General features: G+C 50.8%; 1 protein-coding gene across 4 annotated transcripts in view; it reads right to left on the bottom strand.

Moving 5' to 3' along the window:
- Positions 1-801: 801 nt before the first annotated feature.
- NEO1 (neogenin 1) overlaps positions 802-17,747 on the bottom strand; it is a 157,995-nt gene continuing 141,049 nt past the window's right edge. For 2 of the 4 annotated variants that reach the window (XM_072951075.1, XM_072951074.1), the window contains exons 22-27: positions 15,578-15,725; positions 11,249-11,487; positions 10,631-10,723; positions 2,852-3,115; positions 2,315-2,451; positions 1,332-1,569 (exon numbers count right to left, since the gene is read on the bottom strand). In XM_072951075.1, the coding sequence (XP_072807176.1) occupies positions 1,486-1,569; positions 2,315-2,451; positions 2,852-3,115; positions 10,631-10,723; positions 11,249-11,487; positions 15,578-15,725 (965 nt within the window). In that variant the 3' untranslated portion in view covers positions 1,332-1,485. Of the gene's footprint in view, positions 1,570-2,314; positions 2,452-2,851; positions 3,116-7,045; positions 7,205-10,630; positions 10,724-11,248; positions 11,488-15,577; positions 15,726-17,747 lie in introns of all 4 variants that reach the window. The other 2 variants (XM_072951072.1, XM_072951073.1) reach the window with 2 other exon arrangements.

Genomic DNA, 17,747 nt, shown 5'->3' on the forward strand with positions numbered 1-17,747 from the left:
CATAATATATTCTTAATATTAAAAAAAACCCCTCAGCTCCTTACCTTTCTAAGAAACAGCACACAAGAACTTCCCACAAAGGCAGAGGTCTCTCGTGTGGCCGGCCTCTCGGCACCCCTCGGAAACCTCCCACCGCCCCGCTGGGACCGGGGCTTAGCGGAGCCGCTGGCCCCCTCCCCGCTGCTGCCAGGGCAATGTTCACAGAGAAGCGGGGGCCTCCGGGTGCTGCAGCGCCTGCCGGCTTCACTCTTGCTAACGCCTTTCCCACGGGGCTCTGAGACGTGGAAGTGAGGGCTGGACTGGCTGAGGACAGGGACCAGGGAGAACCCAGGAGTCCCACGTGGGCACAAAGCTCCCTACTGAACCAGCCTTCCCCAAAGGGGGCACGCGGTACCGGCAGGAGAGCATCCCTACCCTCGTCTCCGATTCCCTAGGACGCGCCGGGGCTCCTGCCCCGCCCTGCGGTACAGTGCCCGGCCCCTCAGCCTGTGCGTTCTCACCAGGATAGGGCCAGGACACCAGGGCAGCTACCTCCGCAGACCCACCTATTGCACAGAAGAATTTTTAACTAGATCCAAATGAAACCGCAGTTGCAACTTAGGGACAATGGAGATGGACACGCCAGGACAATGAGGAAGATGCTTCTGCTCTCTGCAGGCTTTGGGAAGAAAGCAGTGACTGAAACGTTCACAGGCCTCAGCGGCCCCCCCCCGCCCCCCCCAATACTGAAACTGCACAGAAAGCAACAGTGCGTCTCCCAACGTTACATTTCACTCAGACAGATCTGTAATCTCACAGTGATGAGAGGAGAAAGTCAGGCCTTTAATAATTATAAAAAATAATAAAAAAGCTTACAAACAGCAACGCAACATTTCCTCCCCCCTCAAAGTGATGGATTAACAGCTGGTAGAGGATGCGATGACTCAGAATCAAAAAATAAAAACAAAAACAAAAAACAAGCGAACCCCTGGAACAACCCACACTGTCAGTGACTTTCCATACATGATTCAGACAAGCAGTCGATGTCAACCACTTGTGGGAACACCACGGACTTCCTTGGTTTCTGATGTTTTTCTTTCGAAGGTAAAATAAAATAGGACGCAAATAAAATCGTACGTAAATGCCAACGTCTACACTCCATAAAGGCGATGCCGTCGCAGCACGAAGACACGGCCTGACCACAAAGTGAAACGCAGGTCACACGTCTTGCCTCTTCCCTGGACACAAAATTTTGGCCCATGGCGCCCAGTCCTGCGGGATGTCAGCAGGCAAAGGGAAGCTGCCTCGACTCGGGCGTCTTCCAGGCTGACCAGGAGAAGGCCGGTGGCCAGGCCCGGAGCCGGCCCCACGCGGGGTGCTGCCGGTCGGCCGCTCACTCCGTGTTCTCAAGTGCTGTCCTCCCGTGCTCTGTACAACTCCTTGCTTTCAAGGTTAAGCTCCAAGACTTCTGGACTCAGGTCTGGAGTCGCATCCCGGTGAAGGCCGTCATGCTGTTGTGATGGCGTTCAGGTCCTTCATCAGTCCTTCCAGGTGGGCCATCTCTTTGGTTAGCTCATCTGGCTCATAGCTCTGCAGAAAAGGGAATGCTGTTACCGGGCATGATCTGAGCAGCCGCTGAGAAGGAGGGCCCACACGGAGGTCAGAGCATAAGTGGGCAGCGAGAAAACGGCCTGGCGCCCCGGCTGGACCTGCAGAGTCAGAGGCTGCAGGGCGTGCCAAGCCAGCAAGCACTCATTTCTTTCCACTGCAAAACGCCCTTCCCCCAACACACATGGCCAGGGTCACAGGGACCTCAGAGGCCAGAGGCCCCGCCACTTGCCCCTTCTGGGTCTCTGTCAGAGCCAGCAGTTAGTAGGTCCCCTGGATCTCCGGCCCCAAGCTTTCCTCCTAAGAGAGTCCTGTACCTGGTAATGCAGAGGCAGGACATATTCACTGGAACATGGGAGGGAAAGATCAAGGAGAGACTCTGCTGAGTTTTGTTTTGAGACCAACCACTCAGGCACCCCCCTCTCCAGCATCCTGCTCAAGGAAGGTCATGAAGGGGGACCGATGGGTACAAGAACATGCGGATGTCAAATAAAGTCACCAGGACCAGAGAAACAGGACAGAGCTAGAAGGCACGCGGGTCGGGAGCTGCTGTGACGAGCTAATCCAAGCGGATCAAACCTGCGGCACAGCCTCGGCTCAGAGGAGCTGCTCCGTGCACGCCTCACGCTTCTGGGCCAGCACGGAGTATCGGCATGCCCAGCGCACCCTCAGGCCTTGGGACCTGCGCCCAGACATCCCGGTGGGGCTGGTGGCCCCGGGAACTTACACTCTCGGAGTCTTCCAGCATCCTTGTGGTCTCCTGCACATCAGGGGCACTGGGAACCACCACTGGCATAGGAGGCCGGCTCCTTCCTAAAGTCCCGATGGAGGCCGTCTTCACCGAGTGGATGTGATGGTTCAGAGCTGAGGGGAAAGGGCACCGTCAGGTGTGTGGCCGAGCTGCTCCCCTCAGACCTCACGAAGGCACCTAAGGTCCAAATGCTACTCAGGGGGACGGATGCGCCCAGATCCAGGGCAGAGATCCTGCTCTGAAAAAGCACTGGGACAAGATGGGAGGGGGGAAAGGGGCGTCCAGGAGGCCAGAGAAGATGTTCCATTTGGTTTCAGAAAACCCATCACCTAGTACAGTGCTCCTCAAAGCACAGTGGTCCACGGGCCCCTCAAAGGATGTCTGGGAGGTCAAACTCTTTTTATAACAATACCAAGCATTTCTGCCTTCGCATTGATGGTACAAAAGCAACAGTGGGTCCACCTGCTGGAGCCGTAAAAGGCAGTGGCATCATACTGTAGGGTCCTCACTCACCTTGCTGGGAGAGCAACGGTGTGCTTGGCAACGCTGGATCGTAGGTGGGAGGACCTGGCGGCGGGATTGCCGGCACAGCAAAGCTCTTCAAAGGGTGGGAAGGGCGAACGTGGGCTGTAGGGAGACTCTGGCCTGAATCTTCCTCCTGGGAGCTGGCCAAGTAGGAGGAGCTGGTAGCACCTTCAGGATCCTGGTGATCAGTACAGCATGTCTGAGACGAGGAGGCTGGCATGGTGTCAGTGCTGGGGGTGTTTCGAACGGATTCTACAGCAGGAGAGTCTCAATGTTAGCATTTCTTTTACCATTAAACGTACGCACAGTCCAGGGTTCCGGCTACCTCTAAGGGCCCCTGAAACCAGCTCAATAAGCACTCAGGATCAGCGCCGGTCCAAGGGGAGGTGGACCAGCACTGCTGCCAAGGCTAAGCAGGAACACCCTCATCTCGGAGTCCCAAATAACTGCCAACCAGCCCGAGTTTTATCGCCTCCACAGCTCAGCGGCCACACTGCTACGGAATCAGAGTTCTTCTCAGGGCTCACAGTGGAGCACGTATCAGGGTCCCTGAGATGCTGTCTACTAGGATGTGTATTAGTACAAAAGAAATGAAGAACTTCACTCACTGAGTGAGTCTCAGAGAGCAGGCTTTCACAGACCACATGTCTCGTCAGCAAGGCTGGCTGGGTGCCTCCAAGTGCCAGCTCTGCCCACAAGGCCCGGTGGTCGCTGCAGGAGGGGCAGAGCCACCGGCCCTAAATGTCATCTGGCTGCGCACAGCCTCCCCAGATCAACAGCCTCACAGCTCAAGTGCGACCCGGACAACCCAATAGTCCGGAGGTCTGCAGACGGCTTTAAGATCATGCGTGAAGGTGTCTGGGGTCCAGAGAAAGACACAGGGGTACATCACCCCGGAGAAGGGGAGACTCAGGAAGAACAAGACAAAAACCTAAAAACGCGTGAAGCGGGTCAGAGCTGTTTTGGAAGGCTGCACTGAGGGGCAGAAAAAGCATGGACTTTGCAGTCAGACCCGAACCCTAAGCTTGGTGTGTGAGCCGGGTGAACGTGGCAGCCACCAAATCTCTAAGTCTGTTTCGTCACCTATAAAAACAGGGAGGACAACACGCACTTCGCCGAGGATTGACTGAGAGGCATGGAAAGCGCCGAACACAGGGCTCGACAATCGGTAAGGTTCTTTCCTTTGTAAATTTCTGAGTGCTGCTCTGAGCCAGGCCCCCTGCTAAGTGCTTTCCACTCATTAGCTCCTTCAATCCTCAGAGTAACTCAGAAGACACGGGGAGGGAACACATGGCCCAAGGACACAGAACTGGGGGGGCAGGATTCTGAGTCCGTGGCCCCAAGTTCCAAGTCCAAGCTCCACCCACCACGCGCTGCCCTGCTCTTCTGGGCCCCACACCACCCGCCCCCCGGCTCTGCAGGGGCAGACCAGCACCAAGTCCCAGGGCTGCCACGTGAGGAAGGCCTTTCAAACAGCGTGAGCTGGTGCAGACCACCCTCCCCACCCCGAGCAGGGGCCTGGAGGACACCAGTCCAGGGCCAGGGGCTGTACCCGGCAGCCTGAGGAGTGGCTCCCCTGGCTCCTGGAGTCCTCAATCTCAAAATGGGAAATACACCCTTTTAAGCAGTAATGCGTGAGCGACCTGCAGAAATCCCGCCTATTTCCCTGCCTTTGCTGCTGAGGTGGCGATGAGTCTGCTCCTCCAGGCTGCCAGGAGAGCCCGCCATGAGTGCTACTCCCTTAATTTAAAGGCCTCGGGTCCCAGGGATGAGGGGCTCACACATCCTCCCCCAGCGCCGAAAGCCTGGCTGTGACAACCCTACTGGGCCTAGGTCACCGCTTGTTCCCTCCAGGGCTGCGCTGAGGGCTCACGTCTGAGCTTGCTCACGGCACCCAGCACCGTGGCTGGTGAGCTGCTGGTCGCACCCTGCGAGATCCTGGGCTGGGTGGAAGCTGGTTAGGGAGGCAGCAAGGATGAGGAGAGAGAAAGCTGGCTGCAGCCCGGACCACGCCAGCCTGTACGGGCAGGCACGTCAGGGCAGCTCTGAGCGCACAGGCCTACCTGGCTGCCTCAACTTGCTGTATAAGCTTCCGAGGGCCAGAGGTGGCGGGAAACGTGGAGGAAAACAGTGGCCTACGTGCGTCAGAGCACATGCAACTCCGCAGGGCACTGGCACACACGTTCTCCACAGAGGGCGCACCCCGCAACTGTGCGACGCCCTCGCCCACAAGGGAAACTGCGCTGCAACTAAAATTTCCGCTTTGATGAGGGGCCTACTTCTGACCTAGTGACCTCTCAGAGTTGTTAAGACACACGAAGGGCACAGTGGCCAAGGGCCTGGACAAGCACAAGCAGCACTTCCCACACCAGGTAGTGGTTAACACTCTAGACGTCCAAGGAAGAGACACAGTAAGTGTCCTCTGGAGCAAGGACGGCCCTGGCCAAGGTCCAGTCATGCCGAGCCCGCATCCACTGGGCTCTAGGAGCACGGGGACACGCGACAGTAAGACAACTCCGCTCACATCTGGGCACCTGCTCTCCGTTTCAAATCCATCTGCAGTGGCCCCATCACTAGCTTTCCCTTCTTTGATCCCCTCTGGTCATTAAAACAAGGCACCCTTAAGTGATGCAAAAGGGTCTTTCCTCTTTGCTTTCTACCTAAATCCATACAGGAATGAACTTCGACCAGCGTGGACCACTTGGATGAGGGCTGGGTGGGAGGTGCCATACTTCTTGCCAACCTTCAACCCTCTTCTCCTTGTCCAGGAGGGAGGAGGCAGGGGGCTGAGACTGGGAAGGGCCTGCCATGCACGCACGCAGGCCCACATCCTAGTGGGTGAGACTCTTCTGTCTTAAAAATGGAGAAACAGGGTCAGGACACAAAAACCGCTTGCTAAGAGCAGGTTCTGGAGGGCAGCTTTCCGGCCTGTTCCATGTGGGACCAAGTCTGCGAGGTGGACTTCTGTTCTCCATTCAGCCTTCTCTGAACTGTCTTTCCTTAAAGGCAAGACCCCAGGCCTGGGTTTGGAGGGAGGGAGGAGGAGTCCAATTTCAGACATGAGTTCAGGCAGCACCCTCACACGACACACAGGTCTGGGAGGAGGTAACTCTGGGAGTTATGAGTCAGCTCTTAGTAAGCTCTGATCTTCATTTGATGTTTTGGGTGTGTTTATAATTGACCAAAACTTAAAGGAGAAGGGGATGTTACTGGCACCCCAAGCTTCTAGCACAAAGTTCTGAGGTTCTTTTAAAATGGAATTGACTTAAACTCCCTTATTTCCCAGAACTACCAAAACTTAGTTCTACTGGTAATTTCTGTAACTTGTCTATTTAATAGACAAGTTTCAAATGATGGAAAAAGAGGACACTGTATATATGAGAAGTTTTGCACCTTAAATCTGAGAGGATGGAAATTAATTTTCAATTAATGAGGAACAACAGTATTTATTCCATTTGCTGACCCCTCACTTTCACTATTTGCTCCTTAGAACCATCTTGATAATGCTGTTTCTTAAGATTTCCAAACTGGGACGTGTCTGTCCGGCCATGTGTATCTTTAAATACGCTGCAGACTGCTGGGCTAATTTCCTTTCTGTTGTTAGAGATGATCCATGCCTGTGCAGCCCTTTCGGATTTCAGTAATCCACTAGGCAACCTGAGGTTTGTAACGTGCACAAGGTCAGTGTGGCCGCTGTCCCCGGGTGTCACTCTTATTTTCATTCACGGCAGAAGTTTGTAAATAAGACCTAACAAAAGAAGTACCTTATGGCTGCCCTCTGAACCCTCCCAGCATTAGGGTGACTGCAAGGCAAAGGCTACCTCTAGTGTCTGAAATTTTTCAATCACCCAGAAAAATCTTCCTTTCAAACTGGAGGATTAAAAAATTAAATAAACTAAAAATATGACTGAATTAAGACGCAAGCTGATGGAACAAAGACATGGTTATGTGATTAAAGTTAAGTTTTTACTAAAACAACATCTTGCACTGAACACTTAAAACTTAGAGAGAAAAATGGGGGTGAATTTTAAAGAAACAAATCTGAGTAACAGAAGCCATTACGATAAATAAATTAAGTGAGAAAAATTCCGAATCCTCTAAGCAGGGCGAGTCCTCCCCACGGCCGCTTGCCACGTATACACGAGAACGCTTTCCACCTGGGGATCCAACCTCATCTCTCACCTGTGGAATTGGCCCTGTCTGAAAGGGACATGGATGTGCCCACGGGCCATGGGCTGCCCGGGTGGTAGAGATGACTGCGAGCTGGAGAAGCGAGGCTGCTGGAGTGGAAATGATGGTGAGGGTTATCGAGGGAATGGATGGGATGGGCACTAATCACGGCTGTGAATGAACACAAGACAGAGAAATGCTTAACATGCTTGCACAGACACACACAAGTCACAGTTTAAGAGCAGTGACCCCCGCCCCCACCATATGGTACAAACACTCCTTTGGCTTTTTGGTGGCAGCTGGCTGGGTGTGGACGACTAGCCATCGATTTTACATTTCTTTAAAAAAAAAAATCAACACACTCCTGTGCATGTGTCTCTAGATACACACAGGAAGGAAAAAAGCCTGAGTTTCACTAAAATGTTAACAGTGATTATCTTGTGGGGAAGAGTGGTCAAAATTTAAAAAAAATTTCTTTTGGTTTGTCTTTATTTTCCAATTCTTCTATAATAAATATGTATTATATGAGTTATTAAAAGTATCTATTTGAATATGTCACAAAATATAAATCCATAAGCAAACAAAGGATGGTCTGGGCATCTCTTATTGTTTTTCTCCTGCTAAAAGGAAGTTCCTTCTCCTCTGAGTATATTCCTAATTCATCCTGCCTTTTCTTACCTGATAAATCAAGCATGCAATAGGGATTTAGGCTGAATGAATAAGCAGCTGTTTAATCACTTTTCGTGTCTTAAAAGGAATGCAAATGGAACCCGTACGGTCCCATCTAGTCCTAGAAGCACTAAACACAAGCCGAGGGCGCCATCCCTTCCTGCTTCCAGGCTGGGAGCTCAGCCACATCCATGCACACTTTAAAATATAAACGGATCTTTCCTAAATTGCCTCTTTCCTTCCCACACTGGCTACGGAATTCAGTTCGCTGCATTTAGCAAACAAGTCCTAATTTCCACAGATACTCCATAAACTACCTTCTGTGAAGACAGCGTGCTTCTTTAACGAGGCTTCATTACTGACCCAGAGACGGAAACGTACAAAATCAGAAGCCCAACTGGGGTAAACTTTTCTTCGGTTCTCCCCTGAAGTAGCTGTAGGAGCTGAAAATGTTTAACAACAAGATAACCAGCTCCAAATCCCTGCAACAGGCGAACAGGAGGGGTGACTAGGAACACTCTCCCCTCTAAGCAAGGGCTTCACAAACTCTGTGACAAAACCCAGTGCCTTTGGGATCTACTAAAACGTCTTCTGTCATCAAGGGCCTCCCTAGGTCTTTGGCGGCCACTCAGTATTACTGTGGTGAAGAAAATCCTGGTCGATAAAACAGCCCCCTTCATCCTGAGCTGTCTCCTCGCCCTGTGCAAACAAGGGGGCGGCTCAGAGAACCTGGGCGCCCGGGGCCATGCTGGCCTCCCTCCTCAGGGCCTGGAGGGACGGGCAGGGGCCTTCCTGGCTCTTCGGGACCAGAGGCTCAGGCGGCCCTTGAAGTAAAATACAGCCTGGAAAAGCTGGCTGACGAGAGGCCTCAGGGCAGCTCAGCGGTCAGCATCTCCTCGGGTGGGAGACGGACAGCTGGTTTCAGAAACAGTATTTCCCAGAGTTGAGGCGAGGGGGAGGGGGACAGCCTCCTAGTTTTCACCCAGGAAGGGCAACCTGGAAGTGTTTTAGGTATCGAGGACTCTTACAGAAGGAAAACTAGGTTGGCTTTCTTTTCTCTAAGGCATTGCCAGTTTTTCCAAATTAAGTAAATAAAAAATAAAACAGTGTGAAAGTGCCTGTCAGGAATACAGCTGGCATTCATTCGCTATCAGCTGAATCAGAATCCAGTGCTTCTGTGCAAGGCTTTGGATGGAACCTCGTCCTGACACCACCCAGCTTCTCAGCAGCGCTCGGACATCTGAGGCCAGGGCAGGCGCATGCGGGAGGCAGACTCCAGGTAATCCCAGCTCGTGGGAAAACAAAAAGGACTGAAGCCATGTGGGGAGCAGGAGATCTCAAAACCTGAAGGTCTCAAGTACATCCAAGTACCTGGTTTCAGAGTCTTGAGTTAAAGAATCCACTCACCCACCTAACTGCTGAGGCACAAATTAAATAATATTGTATATCTATGCATACTCCTCACCACCAAAAAAAGAAAAAAGACCCAGTAATGATATCAACTAGCACAGTCTATCTTTTCTCTGTAACATATTTAAAAGTAACAAATCTAGGAACAGGGATAGTCAAAAGTTACAGGTTTTAAAAATTAGCCAGTTTAGGCAAGAACTAAAAGTCTTACATAAAACAAGTAAGTAGTCAAGCCATCTTCTTATAAATAAAAAGCCACTGGGACGGACAGACTGACTCCTTTCAGACACTCATGTTTCTAAACCTGGGGACCCCGTCCCGGGCACCTCTGCTGAGAGGGAAACCAGCTTCCCAGCCCGTCCTTTCATCACGGGCCCCAGGCACAAACTGCTTCATGCAGAAATAACCTACTGGGACACTGGTCCTTATTCTTTCAAAGCTGAGTTTTAGAATCTAGCGCGAGTGAAAGCACGTGTGTGCAGACATTTCCACGCGCAGGGCTTCCGCCGGTTTCCATGTATATGATGCCATCCTCTGAGTGCAGGACACCTGTGATTGTGTAAAACCTTTGTCACTTGTTGACAGAGATGGCTGACAAGTATGAAATGAAACATCTTTCAAAAAATGAATAAAGAAGTCCAAAACAGCTCATTTAGGTTAAATTGAAAAAGTGATCTTTCAGGACTTGATGCCTTCAGGATTTGAATCTAGGAAGCTGACAGTGTTAAGTCTTACTAACCTACTGTTCAGCCCAGAGCAAGTAACTTCCAGGCCATCTGACAGTGGTGGGCTTATCACTGCAGGATGGCACAGGGCCCCCAGCCAGAAGCCCACCGTGGCGGTTAGTCTGAAAGGCTTCTCGACCTTAAAAATGGTAACGAGGGAAAGGAAACAGTGATTTGAAAAAAACATAACTGGTTTGTCCCACTGCTTTTTGGTTTTTAATCATGCTAGCTAACTTATTTTGAGTTTCAAATATCATTAAAAGGGGTTGGACAACGTTCCTGCTTATCAAAGTGAGGCATGGGCCAAATAAGGTTGAAAAATATTGCTTTAAAAATTCCATGCTGTCAACGTAAAATGTCTCTAAAATATAAAGCCTATGGATTAAAAAAAAAAAATTCCACAGGTTGCCACCAACACTGATTGCCTATCCAGAAGCCTGAGGAACACTGTGACATGCGGCCGGCCTCAGCCTCAGCCTGCAGGGGTGCTGTTCCCTCTCTCCTGCAGAGACTCGATGTACTTTTAAAGAGATCGGTTACTTCCTTAATGCCTGGCAGACTTGGGGAAACTGGCTTTTTAGCTAATTTACACTGAAACTAAAGAAGCTTCTTGCAAGAATATTAATCGTAAAATACGACAACTGCTTGACACCTCTTCCCTCAAGATGCCAAAGCTCTGGTCGGTTCCTTTTTGTGCTGGGACCAAGGGAAGCCAGAGAGGCCATTCATGGTTGTTCCCCGACGCGACCGGACAGACTGGCAGCACTTGGGAAAAGAGAAGCTTTGAACTTACGCTGGGGTGGCTGGGAGTCAAAGGGCATCATCATTTTTGGTCTCATTCCCCGCCTTCCAGCCAGCGTAGACATGCTGTCCTCTGATTCATGGCCTGGACATCAAATACGGAGAGTGGTTACAAACAAGAGCCCCAGGCCGCTGAGCAGCCTCGGCAGTGAAACGTTCCTAGCTGGGGATTCAAGGCTCAAAACCAACATCGTGAGGACAAGGTGTTCCTTTAGGACGTGACACAGAGGGAAATGACTCCGAGAGCATCACAGGAGTCCCTGCCATGCTTCAGGGCAGGTCTGAGAGTAACAGCGCCCAGACCAAGAGCACGCTGAACGCCAAATGAAGGGACAGGATGAAATGCACAGACATGGGCCAGGCTGTCTCAGACGGCTGAGTGTCAAGCTGGTGAGGCCTGACGGGGGACCTAGAAGAGCTAGGGGACTGTCTCATCTGGGCACAGACCCTCTTCCCCCCAGCAAGCCAGCTCTTCTTCATCAGAGGCTCATCCTGTGACACACTCCCTTAAACCTAACCTTGAACAGGAATCACCAGATTCAGGCAACCTTACAGAATGGAAAATGATTTAAATGAAAACAGTCTCCTAGCATCTGGGGAAAGCCAGCACCTCTGTATGAATTCCGCCTCTGGTGGATGTTGCCGTCCATGGAATTGTCGGCCGGTGTGATGTCTTGAGAGTTCCGAGGGATCGGAGTGTCAGTCATGATGGGGTTTGGGTCTGGAGACTTGTCGATGGGTTTCAGCTCCAGTCTCTCATGGTGGATCCAGAGGTCTGGGGGTTTCACATCTTTGGAGTTCCCCTTGTACTTGTGGGAGCCATTTACGGATTTACAAGCAGCTCGTTTCCTAGGGACAAAATTAAGAGGATTTTAAAAAGCACTTCTTGAGTATGACTTGTCAAAAGGTTCAAATGACTGAAACTTCCATTCTGAGAGATGCTACAAGCAAAATCAGAAACTACAAACAAACAAGAAAAACAGAGGCAAGGAGTTTACTTCCAGGAGCGGTGCCTGTATCTGTGCTTTGTCCACGTACCTTCAGAGGTGCACACACAGGCTTATTTGAATGCTGCCTCGTGACTTCTTCTGAGCATAAAGAGATTAGACAGCACTTTTTAATCAAATAATCCCTGAAACAGTCTCCAATCAACAGAGAAAGGACAACACCAACCAGGGATGTAACATGGAGCAGAGGCAGTGTCTGCGGCTTGTAAAGCAGGGCGGGAACGACACTTCAGGTGCCCGTGACCAGGACTGCCAGCTGGGTCAAGTCAAGGACGAGGATGACACTGTCTACTTCTCTGTGCCTTAGTTTCTCCATTAAGTCACGCGCTTACCCACTTAACCACTCAATAAGCATTTATTAGGTACCCACTGTGTGTCAGGTCCTATGCTGGACTGCTGAACCCTCAGCACTTCTGGTCAAGTGAGAAAGACAGACAATGAACTATCATTTTAAGACGCTCTGAGCTTAATAAAACGTCATGTGTTACAGTAACCTCTTAACAGCTGGACACAGATGGACAGGAAAAATGGGAGGAAGAAGTGACACTTAAGCTAAGACTTACACGGGGAAGGGCAGAAGGTGCATTCCAGGGGGTGAGATCAACTTCTGCCTCAGCTTGAAGCAGAGACCAACAGTCCGCGTGCTGGAGGGACTGTGAGAAGCCCTGCGTGGTGGGAGCAGACGCACCGTGGGGAGAAAGACATGGAGCGACGCTGGGAAGGCAGGCAGGGATTGGATCATAAAGGGCTTTTACAGCCGTGTCCCATGTCTGAACTTCCCTTTGTGAGTGAGGAGAAACCCCTAAATGGTTTTAAACAGGAGAGTAAGGAGATCAGTCCGAGTCAAGAATTTACACCAACTGGGGTGTAAAGAATGGATGTGAGGGGAGGGGACAAAGCAGGAGGCAGTCAGGATGCACCTGCCATAATCTCAGTGTGACCGACGGTGGCCGGGACAGAGGGAGCGGAGGAAAGAGGCAGACCTGGCGGTTACTCCGGAGCCAGAAAGGACGAGACTTGGTGATAAGTGGATGTGGGAAGAGACAGGAACAAAGAAACAAGAGGAACAGAGGATGACGTTGAGGTTTCTGACTTAAGCCATTTATGAACATTGGAAATAATGGAGCAGAAGCAGGTTTGACAGAAAAAAATGATAAATTCTGTTTTGAACACGCTGAGTGGCTCGGAGACACTAAAGAGGAAACGTAAGAGGCACCTGGGCCTGCGTCTGAGGCAAGCCTCAGACTCAGAAGGCAGAGGTCTTGGCTAGACCCAGAAATACAGGAACAGCTGAAGTTCAGAGAGTAAATGGAGCCACAGGGGCTGGTGTCACGAGGACTGCACAGAAGAGACGCTAGGACCAGGCCCTGAGGACTGTCTGCTTGACGGCTGAGTGGGTTGGAGGGGCTGCGAAAAACAACACACGACCACAGAACCAAGATAAGGGAATGTTTCAAGAAGGCAGAAGTGGCTGGCTGTTGTTGAGAGATTAAGATGAGGACTGAAAAACCTCCTCTGGTTTCTAGCAACATGGAGGTCAACGGTGACCTCAACAAAAGCAATTCCGTGAAGCAGCAGGGGCGGATCTCAGATGGAAGAGGACTGACGAGAGAGCAGGCAGTGAAAGGACAGTCAAGTGAGCGCAGACAAGTTCTCAAGACGTCTGTGGGAAAGGGAAAGACAGGGATTTGTAAGTGGTGGCTGGTAGGACCATGGAAGGAGTCTGAGCGCACCTAAACGCCGAAGGGACGGAGCCAACAGGGGGAGAGGCCAGCTGTGCTGGCGAGAGCGGGGCGGTCACAAGCACGAGGTCTCGTAAGACAGGACACTGGGAACCAGGGGTCGAGGACAACTGGCCTCAGGCAGGAGGAAGCGTGTGTGCAGAAGTTCTTAGACTTGATGGTGGTTCTGCACTGCTCTCTCCTGAGAAGGGGGCTTGAGACGAATGTGCTGAGAGACGATGAGGGACTGGACTCTAAACGCTCTGTTCGTGTTGAGGTTTTAACAGCTACAGCTGAAGCAGGAGGTGCTTCAGGTATCACAGAGGAAGAGCAGTAAGGAAAGCTCACCTGTTTTCTGCTCGGAAAGTAGGTCATCGGGGGAGGAGGAGGAGGAGGCTCTAGGAAGACTTGGTAACAACTTTTTTAAACAAAGGGACCCAAATTGGAGGACCTGTAGCCTCAAATGCAAAATCTACGACAAACCCATGTCCCTACCTCTCAATCTGAGGAAACGGAAGTAGCTGATTTATCTACTTTGAATTTTAAACCCCCCAAAGCACTAAGGAATTCTGTCATTTTGCTTTTTAGATTCTTTTAAACAAAGATCTGAAAATTTCTAAAACTAGAGGTAAAATCAAGTTAATAAAGACAAAGATGAAATGCCAAAAAGAAGCTTGCAGAGAAGTTCTAGCACACACAAAAAATGTAATCTTTTGAGGTTTTAAAGAGAAACAGTTTTCTATCCTCAAAAGCAGGGAGGGAAAGTGGTGAGACGCAGCAGTCAGGAGGCTGGCGCCAGCAGCCCCGCCTTTCTCTCGGAAACGTGATGCAGCGTCACCTGCGGACGGCTATTTCATTTGGGCAGAAGAAAGGTCAGAAGCATCACACAACCCACAGAAAGTGACATGAAGCAGCAGCAGCAGCATCAGACGGCAGCGTGTGCTTGTCCTCTGCACTGAAAACAAGCACATTCACTGTTACTGAACACGCGCATCCTTGCCTTGGGCAGACCAGGTCTGACGGGTAATCGCAAACACAGGCGTGACTTTCTCTTTTTCTTTATGGGACAAAAACTCCGTCTTAAGATCCTTTAAGATACTGAACTACAGTTGTTTCATTACCCGTACTGTATGTTTGCTATTACGGTAACCCGAGCATCTCCTTTTATATGTATCGGCCTTGCTGGCCACACACACAGGCAGAATGTGACCGAGGGTCAAGGGTGCTCTCAGGTTCACGAGTGCAGGCTGCGGACAAGGACTACTTAATGGAACCACCTTGCTACCTGCTCTGGACCATTAGCCACAAGCCTCAAAGTCCCAGAGGAGTTCAGAGCTGGCAGCCTTCAGACTGCTCTGTTAATATGATATGCCGATTATAAACAATCCTTTCTGGTTCATGAAATCAACATATCTCATCACTGCACCCCCCACCCCCCCCCCCAGTCCCACCCTCAACTCTTCACTTGGTAGCACTTCTTTAAAAATACTCTTCCACTGAGATGTAGAGTAAGAGGCCTGTGGTCTTCCATCTCAGCCGGCATTTGTGCCACAAAATCCCACAAACCCCTGTGCGTCTGGTTCACTGTGGACAGAGACAGGCAGTACTCCAATGAGGCTGCCAACAAAGTGGGCCCTGTCCACTCTCCTCTCCAGGCCTAGTCTCCTCGGCTCTGTGACCTGAGAGGATGAGTTCCACGAACCGTATCTGTACGGCAACTCTGCCCCCGCTCTCAGCTGGGCTTGGCCGGTAGAAGGCACAGGCAAGAGACTGGAGGGCGGGAGTACTGTCTCTCCTGCCTCCGCCCCCTGGGCTCCTGCCACCACACACAGTGCCTGCCGCCCGTCTCCCGCTGCTTTGCATCTCTGAAGACAGCTCTTTCTTTTTCAGGATGACCCCCCGCCCTTCTATGGGTCCCAGTGGCTGATCACTGCTGCTGGCCCTGGACCATCGCTGCCTAGTGCTGACCCCCCCACCCCGGACGTTGTAAATGGTCCCTTCACCAAAGTCCCCTCCACCCTTCTGAGTGCGCCTCCCCTTTCCTGCCAAGACCCTGACTGAACCACACTTAATGAGAGGAGCCATTCCACATTTCCTTTTAAAATACTTAAAACGTCGCTTTTCACGTGTATTGTAACCCAGACAGAGAAGTCACACAGAAGCAAAAGAACAGACACAGGAAGTGCAGGGGCCACATCTGGGGCGCCTTACTTCTTCTGGTGAGAGGTGGTGCGCCGGGTGCAGAAGACAGCGACGATCACGACCACCACGATGGTGACGACGCCCACGGAAACGATGATGACCAGCAGCGTGCCGCTGTCCAGCGGGGACGTGGGGCTGCCGTGAGGGCTGTTGCTGCCTGGAGGGAGGTGAGCACACCTGTCATTGTCAGAGGACTCTAGCACACAGTCAGGCTGCAGGGCCTCATGTGAGCAGAGCTACTTCTGTGAGCTTCTTGGTAACGTCATCACCGGGCCTTTTATAAAAGCGCCTCAGGAGCACTAAATCTCCTCTAGACTCTGAAATCCAGAGGGCTGAGTTTCTGCCCTGTGCACAGGGCCTTGCACAAAGCTGGTGCCCAGTAAAAGCTTCTCAAATGACACTGAACATTACGCTTGGACAAATGAGAAGACTGTCCCCTGGTGTCTTACGTGACACATAAATTCACCTTGTAAAAGCACCATTTATAAACCATTTCATTTTCTGACTTTCAAAACCACTTGTAAGTGTTCAGTCGTAGAAAGCAAAAGTGTTTCCAACATATAGATGTTTGCAATCACAAAAAAATTACTTGAAAAATAAAGTTTCTTTTGTTTTTATATACAGTCTATGAAGAGTTAATTTTCTTATTTAGTTTCAGGAAAAAGTACACCCACACATACGCATTAATGTGACAAAGGCGTACTGAGTGGTTGCTACGTGCCGGGCATCGTCCTAGGTGCGGAGGACGCAATGGCGGACAATCGAGATGTGCGCGCCGGGGCAGGGGTGTGGGCGGACAATAAACCAACAAGAAGTCCCTGGCTTGTAGTAAGTGCAGTAAAAACATACAGTGAGGGTGTATGGCGGAGTGACCAAGAGGCTATTCTAGACAGAGTGGTTGGCAGAAGCTTCTCTGAGGAGGTAGCATTTGGGCTGAGATTTGAATTAAAAGAAGGGTCCCACCATACAAAGACCTGGAGAAAGGACACTGCAGAGGGAGGGAGCAGCGGAAGGACCCCAAGGCAGGCCTGAGCTTGTTCAAGGAAGAGAAAGGCAGTTTCTCTGCTGAAGCAGAGAGAGAGATGCAGAGTGAGAAGGAAGGAAGTGAGTGGAAACAGACGGAGGCGAGGCTGGAGAGCTGCGCAGGGGCCAGACCACAGGGCCTGGGGGAGCTTGGGCTTTCTCCTTCTTCCTGCTGCTGCTCCCCCACTGCTCACAGGATGAAGCTCAGCTTTTTACCTCGGCCTTTCATAATCTTGCTCTAAGTCCTCTTCTTCCATTTTCTGAAACGTACTTCTTTGCTTCCCACCTCATTATAAAAGTTACACGTGCTCATATTACAAAACACGGGAAATCCCAGCACACAGACCCAATCCCCGTGGACGTCTGACATCTTTCCTTCTCGGCTCCCTTTCTCTCCCTTACCGCTCTAACCATCAAAGCTGCACAATCATGGGACGGGCGGCTCTGCCAAGCAATGGGTGTTCAGTCACTAGAAGCACTTACGAAGAACTGTCCCACCAGTCTGGGATGCTGTGGAAGAAATTCCTACCACGAAGGCATGGCCTGGCAATCTGTGTTTTTCGAAAAGCTCTTAAAGTGATTCTCCTATAAAACCCAGCTTATAAGCTCATGATCTAATCCAAACTATACTCATTCTGGGAATTCTGTCCGTAACACTGGATTAGCTGACCTTCCACTTTTGATTCTTTGATTTATAGACTACATCTAAGCAGTGTTAAATCTGTGCTAATTTTGAGAGTTAAAGAGCTTATTCCTCTATATTTGCTTCAATTACTTTCATTCTTCATCTCTGAGAAAAAGGTTAGCAAATAGACACCTTAAATTATACACACTAACCTTCAATAAAATAACATTTTTACATTTGGGAAAGACTATGGAACTAGAAGCCGCACAATGAGATCACATCAGGGCTTTACATAAAACTGCTACTAACAGCAGTGCCGAGCCACTGGGTGGGGCACGGAGCGGGCCCTGCACTGCAAACCGGTGGCTGGGGAGCCGGGTGAGGGAGGCGGGGCAGGCAGAGAGAGGTGGGGACGGCAGTTCTTTCCCGCATTCAGCAGAGAGAAGTTTCATTTAACTGCACGTGACCTCTAACCTCTGAGCTGGCCAAAGGCTCCCTTCTAAAATAGAGTAAGAGTGAGCTGCCAGAGGG

The sequence above is a fragment of the Vicugna pacos genome, chromosome 27 (genome assembly GCF_048564905.1).
Source record: "Vicugna pacos chromosome 27, VicPac4, whole genome shotgun sequence".
Lineage (NCBI taxonomy): Eukaryota > Metazoa > Chordata > Mammalia > Artiodactyla > Camelidae > Vicugna > Vicugna pacos.